The sequence below is a fragment of the Quercus suber genome, unplaced genomic scaffold, assembly GCF_002906115.3.
Source record: "Quercus suber isolate HL8 unplaced genomic scaffold, Cork oak 2.0 scaffold_349, whole genome shotgun sequence".
Classification (NCBI taxonomy): domain Eukaryota; kingdom Viridiplantae; phylum Streptophyta; class Magnoliopsida; order Fagales; family Fagaceae; genus Quercus; species Quercus suber.
Window position 1 is genome coordinate 656674 of NW_027069801.1, and position 11186 is coordinate 667859.

An 11186-nucleotide genomic window follows, 5' to 3' on the forward strand; every position below is an offset into this window, starting at 1 on the left:
TGTTTTTAATAAATTCTTACTTTTAGGTTGATTTAAATTCGTACGTTTACTCACTAACTTCCTATAAAATAGGATTACTCTTTTATTAGTTTTAAAATTCCTTTAATCTACAAAACTCACCCCATATTTTTTTTAATATTTTTTTAAAAACATTTCTTTACACCCTTAGTTAAAAAAAAAAATAAAAAAAAATAAAAATCCCAAATTATAATAAAATGCAAATCATTAATCATTACAAAAAAAAGAAAAAAGGAAAAGAAGAGCCTTATTATTATTATTATTACTATTATTATTATGAATGCCACGAGACAGAAGTCACAGTCCTTTCCATACGAATGAATTAGCATCGTTACCCAAACCCAAATTCACGTTTCTCTGAAGTGAAGTGAAGCGAAGCGAAGCGAGGAGAGGAAGGAAGTTATAATTATGGCTGCGGAAACTCTACTACTCTCCAACGGCGCCGTTGCCAATGGAGATCTGTCCTCTAACCCTAACCCTAACCCCACCAAGAAGTCCCGCGATACCGAACGACGTCGTCGCCGCCGTAAGCAGAAGAAGAACTCCATGGCCTCCCAAGCCCCCTCCAGCGACGTTGATTCCAACGATCCTCAACAGGTTTCTTTTCTTTTCTTTTGCGTGGGATATTGGAATCTGTGATAGCAAAAATGCTTAATGTTTTGTGGATTTTGGTTTTTGAAAGTTGAAGTTAGGGTTTTATTTTTAATGTGTGCTGAATTGAGTGGAGCATGGAGTTTTTCTTTGTGATTTATTTCCTGCTTTGTTTGTTTGTTTAGAAACCGAAGGAAAACGAGAGAAAGATTATAGGAAACTAGCACTTGATGAGATTTGTTTAAAACTATTTAAATTAAAGAATATATTTCACGAATATCTTTAAAATTGAGCAATGAAGTAATTGTTCTTGAACTCGAAGAAAAGGAATATAAGCTTGAACTCTTTAAGGTGTAATCATTTATGGGGGTAAAACTTTCTATTTGGATATTTGAAATCTGGATAGAACTGGAAGTAATCTCTCTCTCTCTCTCTCTGATGGAGTTTAATTGAGAGTTTATTTAGGTTTAGTTTTCACATTGCCAGAGAAGAAAAACTGAATAAGATAAGATGAATTTCCTTTTCAATTTAAGCTGGTTTTGCATTAGCTTGAAAAAAGAGAATTAAGATCTATTAAATATAATGCCCATATTCATGTTGTCCAATGAATTATAAATCAGGAAGTTCTGTTACATGGTGTTGAACATGTTTGTTTCTCTTATTCTTATATGTTGGGAATTTGTAGACATTTCCGCAAGTTGAAGTGGAGTATGTCCCAGAGCCTGCCGAGCTTGATGATGGAATGGATGAAGAATTTAGAAAGATTTTTAGCAAATTCAGTTTCCGTGAAACTACTGCTACTCAGGTTAAAGGAATCCTCCCCGTCCCTTCTTTTTATGTAATATTGACTTTAAAGTTATTCTATTTTTCTGCTGGGAGCAGTATGAGCCTAACATGATGCATTAATTATTCTACCCATTCAGGATAATGATAATAAGGATGAGTCTGCCGAAAATGCAGCCTCAACCAAGAAGGCCGACTCAGACTCAGAAGAGGAAGAACAGGATAACCCACAAAAAGAGAAAGGCGTGTCAAACAAGAAGAAGAAGGTATACATATGACTTGTTAATAAATATATCAATCAATATTTTGTATAGTTTCATGTAGTCGTTATGACTGCAACAGTTTGTCATAAAAGACTAAAGGATTTCTGTTCTCATCTTTCAGCTACAACGGCGGATGAAGATTGCTGAACTGAAGCAAATTTGCTCAAGGCCTGATGTTGTGGAGGTAGGGAATGCTTGTGCTTTGTTGTTTCTTCTTATTATTCTTCTCGTTATTTTCCTTGCTTATATACATTTTATTCATTTCCAGGTGTGGGATGCAACCTCTGCAGACCCGAAGTTGTTGGTGTTTTTGAAATCATACAGGAACACTGTGCCTGTCCCAAGGCATTGGTGTCAGAAACGTAAATTTTTGCAGGTTAGTAAGCATCACTAGAATTGAAGACTAATGGGTTAAAAATTAAAATGTGCATGCATGGCTTGTGGAAGTAGTGAACCTGTGGGATTTAGAGAATAGGGTGTAGGTAGATCAAGTCGATAAGGTTTCTCTTATATGTATATATGTGGTTCTTGCAGGGGAGCTGCTGTGACAATCATGGAGCCTGGACTTGTAGGTGTTTGGCAATGGGCACCCTTAAATGATTTCTTTGTTTATGTATTTGCTAGTGTGGGTGGGAGGGCGTAGATATTTGTATGAAGCCAAATATGGGGGAAATTTAATTTTTTAGTTTTATAACGGAGTACTTTTGCATGATATATGTTGGGGATTTGTTTACATTTGAATTGCTAATTAATCTGTTTTGAATTTACAGATGACTTTCCATTGTGCCTAATGCTCGGGCTGAATTCCTCTTAAATTTGAAATTTTTTTACTACTGCAGAATTATCATTCTATTTTGCTGGTGCAATTACTTGTGTCTCATCGGCCATTGGGTATTCTTTTTTGCAGGGCAAGCGTGGTATTGAGAAACAGCCATTTCAGCTTCCTGATTTTATTGCGGCAACAGGAATTGAGAAAATCAGACAGGTAAGTACAATTTCATGCAATCTTTGCAGTTAATTTTTTTTTTAATTTTTTTTTTTATAACATTTTTATCTTCATGATTTTCTGAGATGAGGAATAATAAAATCATCTTTGTGTAGCTGTACGGCTACCTTTATCTTGTCAACAAATTTTCATTGTTGGATGTTTTTGACTTTATATTATTTTATTTGTTTATTTTTTACCTGCTACTTTTTTTTTTCTAATCTCCACGGTCCTTGTAGCTGTGTTTTAATTGTTAAATCTTGAAACTTCTCCCGGTGTTTTGAGTCTCAGCTATATCTTTAAAATTTTTTTTTTCTTGGATAAGTAATAAATACATTAAAAATGCACAAAAGAGCATGGCCCTTGTACATGGGATGTATTCAAGAGAATGACCCAAACAATTAAAATCTAAAACTCAAAAGATCAAAGGACTCCATGAAATTTTTGGAAGAAATGGCTGTCTTCAAATCGTAGAGTGCTTTTAAGAATAGAAGTTTTACATAGAAAAATCACTCTCCTCAAAACTGTGTGCCGTTCACTCCAACATGAAGGGCTTTCCAAATTTGAATATTATGCTGTTGCCAAAGTGTCCCTTCCAACATGCCAGTAACTCAAACACTGTTTTTGGTGTGACCCACCTGGCCCCAAACAAGTGAAACATAAGATACCACATTTCCCAAGCGATATCACTATTTAGAAATAAATTATCCATTTTCTCCTCATTAGGCCTACACATTTTACACCGATTTGTAAGATCTAAAATCTTGTTGGTTTTTTTTTCTTCTTTTTCTCTGGTCTGAGTATTATGTTGATTCATCTACCAAAATGTGCATCTTGGTAATGCTGCTAATGACCTGTTGCACTGTTTCTGTGTTGTCTCATACAGGCTTACATTGAAAAAGAGGACAGTAAGAAGTTGAAGCAGAAGCAACGAGAGCGGATGCAGCCAAAGATGGGAAAAATGGATATTGACTATCAGGTTTGTCTCACTTTTATTTATTTTTTTTTAAAATTTAAAATTTATTTATTTATTTATTGTAATTTACCCTACCCAACTATTTTGTGATTCTTTTGTCTGCATGTCTTGCTGCAGTTTAGGTTCAGAATGATTATTGTCTGTCTAATCAATGAGTGTGATTTCTGTTTGTTAGGTTCTCCATGATGCATTCTTTAAATACCAAACAAAACCAAAGCTTACAACTCTTGGAGATTTGTACCATGAAGGCAAAGAGTTTGAGGTGTATTTCTTATATTGATCTCTCTCTCTCACTCTCTCTCTCTCTCACGAGCACACACACAGAGAGTAAATTGAGATACATGTGTTTTGAAGTTTTCTTTCTATTTTCTCAATTGTATTTTTTTGGAGTTTCTAGATTTAAAAATTGTAGCTTATATATATATATATATATATTTTTTTTTTGATAGGTAACAATTGTAGCTTATATTAATCTTGACAAAATAAAAACAAGAGTGTAATTTTTGGTATTTAATAATATTAGCTGTTATTCACATTATTTGTATGTGTGCGTGTTTTGTGGTATTCAGGTGAAGTTAAGGGAAATGAAGCCAGGCATGCTGTCGCAAGAACTAAAAGAAGCCCTTGGAATGCCAGAGGGTGCTCCTCCCCCATGGCTCATCAATATGCAGGTCATAATACTGAATATCTTGCGCTTGGTAGAGAGAGTGTGTGTGTGTGTGTGTTACCATTTTTATATTTTGTTAACGGTTGATTTTCTTCCAGAGATACGGTCCTCCACCATCATACCCACATCTGAAAATTCCTGGGCTGAATGCTCCTATCCCTCTTGGAGCTAGCTTTGGTTACCATCCTGGTGGCTGGGGCAAGCCTCCTGTTGATGAAGTAAGTTTCCTAACCTTGATATCTTCCTCTTGTTTCCTTTTGTTCTCTATGTACGTTGGTTTTTTTATAAGTGTAATCAGTGTCTTAACAAGTTCACTTCTCCCTGTTTGTGAATATAGTTTGGACGTCCTTTGTATGGAGATGTATTCGGCGTTCAGCAACAAGAACAGCCCAATTATGAGGTACTTTCACATGGAAGTTATTCTTATTGTGATTAAAATTTCAGTTGTGTTTTTAGTTTTTATATCTGAAGCTGTCAAAGTTGGCTGTAGCAAAATGTTGGCTGCATCAAATTCGAAGTCAAATCAAATTTTTTCTTCCAATTTAAATTATTGGCTGGTCAGATGTGAGAGTGGTTTACCCTTAGATTATAGAATATTATGATTGCTTTAATTATGCGCTGTCTTTATCATTTAGGAAGAACCAGTTGATAAGACCAAGCATTGGGGTGATTTGGAGGAAGAGGAAGAAGAAGAAGAGGAAGAGGAAGAGGAAGAACTGATTGAGGAAGAGGACTTAGAGGCTGGCATTCAATCTGTAGATAGTCTCTCAAGGTATTTTTTTTCTCTCAATACCAGTGTTTTTGATTCCTGTTCATGACATGCATTTAGTGCGTTCTTGAAGGTTTTATGTTTAGGTTCCTCAGCTCTTTCTGGCTAGGGCTCTACACATTTTTGAAGCAAATTTGTAACAAGATCATTGTTGGACTCATGTATTGTACTTTGCATTTTCCATGTTTTAATTCCTTTCTTCTTTACCAGCACACCTACTGGTGTTGAGACACCTGATGTTATTGACCTTCGAAAGCAGCAGAGAAAGGACACTGAGCGGCCACTTTACCAAGTTAGTATTTGTGATTCAAGATTCTGGTTCTTATATTAACTTTTTCCTTGTATTTAATGCTCCAATGCATGACATTATCTGAACTTTGTCTTATTTTTGTGTTTTATGAAGGTACTTGAAGAAAAAGAAGAGAAAATTGCCCCTGGTACTTTGCTTGGAACAACACACACGTATGCAATCTTCTTGTTTTACATTATTCTCTTTTTGGTTGTATTTTTTATTTATCTTATTGATTTTATTTCTCTAAATTTGTTTTGATCTACCTTTGTGCCTACAGATATGTGGTTAACTCTGGCACCCAAGACAAGGCAACTGCCAAAAGGGTAAGAATGTGTCTTCTGCAAGCAAGTTGTTGATATTGGTAACACAAATGGTTACTTTTCCAAACTAATCATTTGGTTTTTTCCCCCCTTGAAGAAGCTGGTGTGCTTGATTTAAGCTTTAGCAGACAAATGGTTACTTTTCCAAACTAATCACTTGGTTTTTTCCCCCATGAAGAATCTGGTGTGCTTGATTTAAGCTTTAGCAGCATAGAATGATGAAAACTCATAAAGAAAAGCGCATAGAATGATAACTCATTCTTTAAGTTTATGAGTCCGGTCAACAATTAATTTTCCTTTATTGTAGTGATATAAGATGTGAAAATTTGAGATTGAGAATTAGATATCTGCTTAAACCAATAATGATTATAAGTATCACAAGCAAAGTATATAAGCAGGTTCTTATAGATGTAACCTATGGAGACCCTGCATATAGAAGGCTTTTAGAAAGGCTTATCATTGAAGGAATGGGCTTTGTACTATGACTCTTACGTGAGCTAGAGAATGGTAACTAATGCTGAAAAACAAAGGGCTACATGAAATAGTTGAATTCTGAATTTTTTACTTTTATTTCAACGTAAGTTTTGGCCTTTGCACATGAATTGTATAGTACAAGAACCCTGGCCTCTAGTTACTTACAGAGCAACCTAATTGGAAGGTTTCAGTGATAGATGTGTAAACTTGATGTAGAGTATTCGATAATTGCACTAGAACTCCGGTAATTGGTTCCCTTTCCAACAATTAGGTCTTGATTTATCACTATGTAGGAGCATAATTTGCTGATGCCTGATATGGTCATATTCTTTCAGGTTGATCTGCTTAGAGGTCAGAAATCAGATAAGGTGGATGTAACTCTACAACCAGAAGAGTTGGAAGCCATGGAGAATGTTTTGCCGGCTAAGTAAGTAACATTTTCCTATATATTATTGTTAATGTCAATGTTCCCTAAAGGCATAACGAGTTCCCAACTTCGTTTCATTTCATAGGTATGAGGAAGCAAGAGAGGAAGAGAAGCAGCGGAGTCAGCGGGAGGATTTCAGTGACATGGTTGCAGAGGTGAGCCTATTATGTCTTCACTAATTTGATTTGAAAATTGGGGCTTCTCAAGGGAAATTTTGACAAAAAGGTGCCTTATTGGGCTGTGATGCCACCCCCACGTGGGGGGAGGAGGCGAGGGGAGGGGTGGGTTGGGTAAGATGTACTTACCAGGATGAGATGTTTATGATTTTTATTTTTATTCCGTTAATGTTTAATTTTGAGATGTTATTTGTGCAGAATGAGAAGAAGAGGAAGCGGAAGATGCAAGAAAAGGAAGGTAAGTCGAAGAAGAAGGATTTCAAGTTCTAGGGTGTGTTTGAATTGTGTTTCTGAGAAGATGGTTGCCGGGACTATCATGTTTTCCTTGAAGCTGGCATTATTTTCCATGGGGAGTTTAGAATGTATCTTATAATATGAGGGTTGCCAGCCATACGTGGTTTACTTGAAGCTGGCAGCATTTTCCATGGGAAGTTTAGAATGTATCTCCCATCTGCGTTTTTTTAAACACAGTTGTCTGACATATTATACATAACCTTTTGAAGTTCTAGTAGTGGGCGGTCTTCAATGTATGGCATATTAAAGGGGTGGCAAATGGGCGGGTTGGGTCATAAATGGGTTGGGTCTTAAATGAGTTGGGTTTGTAATTACCTATTTATCTATTTATGATCCGTTTATATATAAATTAATTATCTATTATCTGCGTAACTCATTTAATTAGTAATTCGCTCATTTAACCCAATATAACCCAAATAAATAAATAACTTGTTAAAAACTTTAAAAACAAAAATTAAAAAGTTCAAAAATCACTTTTCCTATTCTTTCTTCTCATTTTCCTTTCACAAAATTCATTTCTCACCAACCAAACAAAGCCACAAAGAGATTTTTTTTTTTTTTTTCTTCTCAGTAAGTTAAAGTTTACAACTTCAAAAAGAAAAAGAAAAAAAAAGTTCAAATCACTTTCATTTGCTTTTTCTCTCTCTTTCTTTCTCTTTCTCACTTGCCTTAACATCAAAGAAAGCCAAAGCAACGAGTGGAAACTCAAACTCAAAACCAAAAGCAAAGCCAAGAAACGTTACCACAGTAACAGCAGCAGTAGCAAAACCAGAAGAACAAGGCGAACATGAAAAAGTCTTCATCGAAAAACTTTGATTCATCGGCTCACTACAATGACTCGCCTCACTTACCACTCCGAATCCATTCGCCGCACCAATCTGAACTCGGCGACCCTCTTGAGACGCCTCTGTACCACTCTCCTGGGGCCTCGCTGGAGAAGCAGCTGTCGGACTACTCCAAAGCCGTTGTTGTCGACGACAAGTACACTTAGTTCTCTCTTTAGAATTTCCTTTTGTTTGGTTACTGAGAAAATACGAGAGAAAATCTGGGAAAGTGAGACTGAGAAAGTCTGGTAAAGTGTTTAGATAATGAGAAAATCTGACAATGAGAAAATCTTATAATGAGAAAGTTAAAAGTGTTTGGGAAAGTGTTTGGATAATGAGAAAATCTGGGAAAGTGAGACTGAGATCGTATTGATATTTAAGTTTTAGAATTTAGATGGGTTTAGTGGTATTAGTGGGTTTATTTAATTTTAAATTTTAGATGGGTGTAATGGGTATTAGTAGATTTATCTATTTAGACCCATCTAATTAAATAACCAAATAAGTCTTTATCAATTTAAGCTAAATAATCAAATGAATTGGGTTAAGACTTATTTAAATAAAGTGGGTAATGAACAAGTTCATAAATATGAATAAAAATTGCTACTCCTATACATAATCTTTTGACTTTTCCTTTTTGTATAGAAAGTAACTTATCTTTAATAATTTATCATGTTGTGACTAAAGTGCTTCAGTGAATGCTATAGATTCCTTGGACCAACTGTTTGACCTCTCTCTGATAGGCTCCAAACGTCATGAACACACCCCATTTTATATGCTCTTGATGCATGATTTCTTTAACGGTAAAAATACATTTTTTTGTCTTTACATTTTGGACCTATTTTTATTTTGGTCATAAATTAATTTTGCACCTACCTCAGTCTCTGAAATTAAGAAATCGTTTTTGTTTTAGTTCCCTGCTGTCAACAGAAAAATCATGGACTGTCCTATTTGCACAGTAAATATTGATGTAGTTAATAAAATAATAATAAAATATTTTAGTTGATATTTTTTAAATGAGCTGTCAACATTTTAATTTTTTAAAAGGAGCCATCTTAGAAAATTTAAACAAAAAAAAAATAAATTAAATTAAAAAAACCTTATATCTAATTTAATTATTAATTTTTTTGGTTACTATTCATTATTTTTTTCGTAAGAGTATTACATCTTGTTCTTCAAACTTCCCAGATCACAAGAAAAAAAAAAAAAAAAAAAAAAAAAAAAAAAAAAAAAAAAAAGAGAAAAAATTAAATTAAGAACGAAGCAGAACGAACCCATTCCAATCATCAAACCCAAATTCATCACAATCACCCCAACTTCATCAATGCAACCCAAATCAACCCAAATTCATCACAATTGCCCAGCTTCATCAACATAACTTAATCAACCAAATTCATTAAACAAGAATCCAAGCCAAAATCATCAACAGACCCAACTGACCCAAGAGAGACCAAAGAGAGAATTTTCACATCGTTTTCTCTGCATCAAGACTCCATGGACCATGGCCTCCATAATCAAAACCTTGAAGATCAGCTCCTTGATCTGCTCGTCGTTGGTCGAGAGAGAAGCCACTAGCATGATGCATGGTCAGATCAGGTGTAGGGTTTTGAGCAGAAATGAGATTTTGAGATTAGAGAGAGTGTCGGTCAGATCGGCGGCGCCTGGTGGAGAAGAAAGGCTGAGCTTGTGAGCTTTGCCCTCGTCCTCGCACTCGTCCTCCACCTCCCAATCCTTACAATAATCAAACCCAAGAGTTTCAGCCGTTGGATCCAAACCAGTTAGTTCGTCCACCCCGCCATTTCGCCCCAAGCCGTTGGATGATTGGAATTGGGAACTAGCCGAGCAACCCCTGCCTCCTAATTCTGGTAATCAATTTTGTGGCCTTTAAAGAAAGAAGATAACGAAATATACAAACACAAACACGCATCAAAAGGGAGAGAAAGAGAGCAAGTCATGACCTACATCTGTAAAGAAAGAAGAAAAAGAAACAGATAACAAACCCAAAGACTAAGAGAGTGTTATACCATTTATTTATTAATTTATTTTTGTTTTGAATTTTGTTTTTGGTTTATCTTAAAAGAAAGAAGAAAAATGAAATAGATACAATTATACAAATACAAACACAAACATATAAACACCAACATAGAGTGAGAAGGAGTCTTAATTTAGTGTTTGTTTCTTAAGAAATAATTTGTTATTTCATACTCTATTTAAGTAATTTTAAACGCAAATTGATATCTAAATCATTCTATTAAACTACATTCATCCAAACAAATCATAAAATAATCTGGTCTAAGTAAAAACGCTATTACTAAAGGTAACAATATAATGCATGTTCAAAGCATATCCTATCAAATTTTTTTTTATGCATCTAATAATCCAACAAGCTTATTAGGAGGGTAGTGCTTACATGTTCAGGTTCTATGAGAATATAAGATGCTAAATAAAAAGCTTTAAATGACAGATCAGTTTTTATTTTTTATTTTTTTTTAAGGAAAAGACTATGCAATATTATTAAGAAGCTGAAGAATCAGAAAGAACAAACTTAGAAATGTAAGATGAAACATGCTCCATCTTTAAATGACAGATCAGTTTTATTTTATTTATTTATTTATTTTTTATTTTTAAAGAAAAAGACTATGCAATATTATTAAGAAGCTGAAGAAACAGAAAGAACAAACTTAGAAATGTCAGTGGAACTCCATCCAGACTAACAAAACGTCTTTTACAAACTGACCGATTGAGAACTATCAAAACCATCCAATTTCAGAGCATTACACACCATCTCAGAATCCCTTTCAAGTGTTGAATGCCCAATTCCACGGTAAACTGAGCTTCCCTTCTTGCAGCTAAAACCCCAAGAACCTCCACTGAAAAAGGATTGGGGGTTTTCTCAGATAAGGCCGCTAACACTTCCCCATTGGCATTGCGAACTACAACCCTATTCCTGCTTCATCTGAGTCTTCAAACACAGCCCCATCAAAATTTGCTTTATACATATCACTCGATAGAGGTCTCCATTTAATTACCCCCGGTAGTGGCTTAGTTGTGTGCATTGGAAACTTCTGCTGGAATTCCGATAGGTAGCTACATGCTGCTTCAAAGATTCTGTTAGGGGCCAAGCACATTCATCAAGTCTCTCACCCTGTTTCTGCGAAACCAAATGAACCCCACCACATTAGCATACAATTCCAGTCTTCGAGATTGTTGGCCAACTAAATGAATTAGCTCCTTGAAATCCTGTAAACCTGGAAAATCTTTTTGAATCCAGCCGAAGAACGGATTCCAGATTTGGTGAAGTTTTTCACAGCCCTAAATGGCATGGAATGT

At 35.1% G+C, this 11186-nt stretch overlaps 1 protein-coding gene across 1 annotated transcript; it reads left to right on the forward strand.

The window, feature by feature from the left end:
- Positions 1-292: 292 nt before the first annotated feature.
- LOC112035485 (uncharacterized) lies at positions 293-7395 on the forward strand. Its single transcript, XM_024068309.2, has 18 exons — positions 293-615; positions 1295-1414; positions 1533-1658; positions 1777-1839; positions 1924-2031; positions 2563-2640; positions 3527-3619; positions 3792-3878; positions 4186-4287; positions 4382-4501; positions 4621-4683; positions 4919-5055; positions 5263-5344; positions 5456-5514; positions 5622-5667; positions 6474-6565; positions 6651-6720; positions 6940-7395. Exons 1-18 carry the CDS (start codon positions 427-429, stop codon positions 7009-7011), a joined length of 1707 nt encoding a protein of 568 aa, XP_023924077.1. The 5' UTR covers positions 293-426; the 3' UTR covers positions 7012-7395.
- The last annotated feature ends 3791 nt before the right edge of the window (positions 7396-11186 follow it).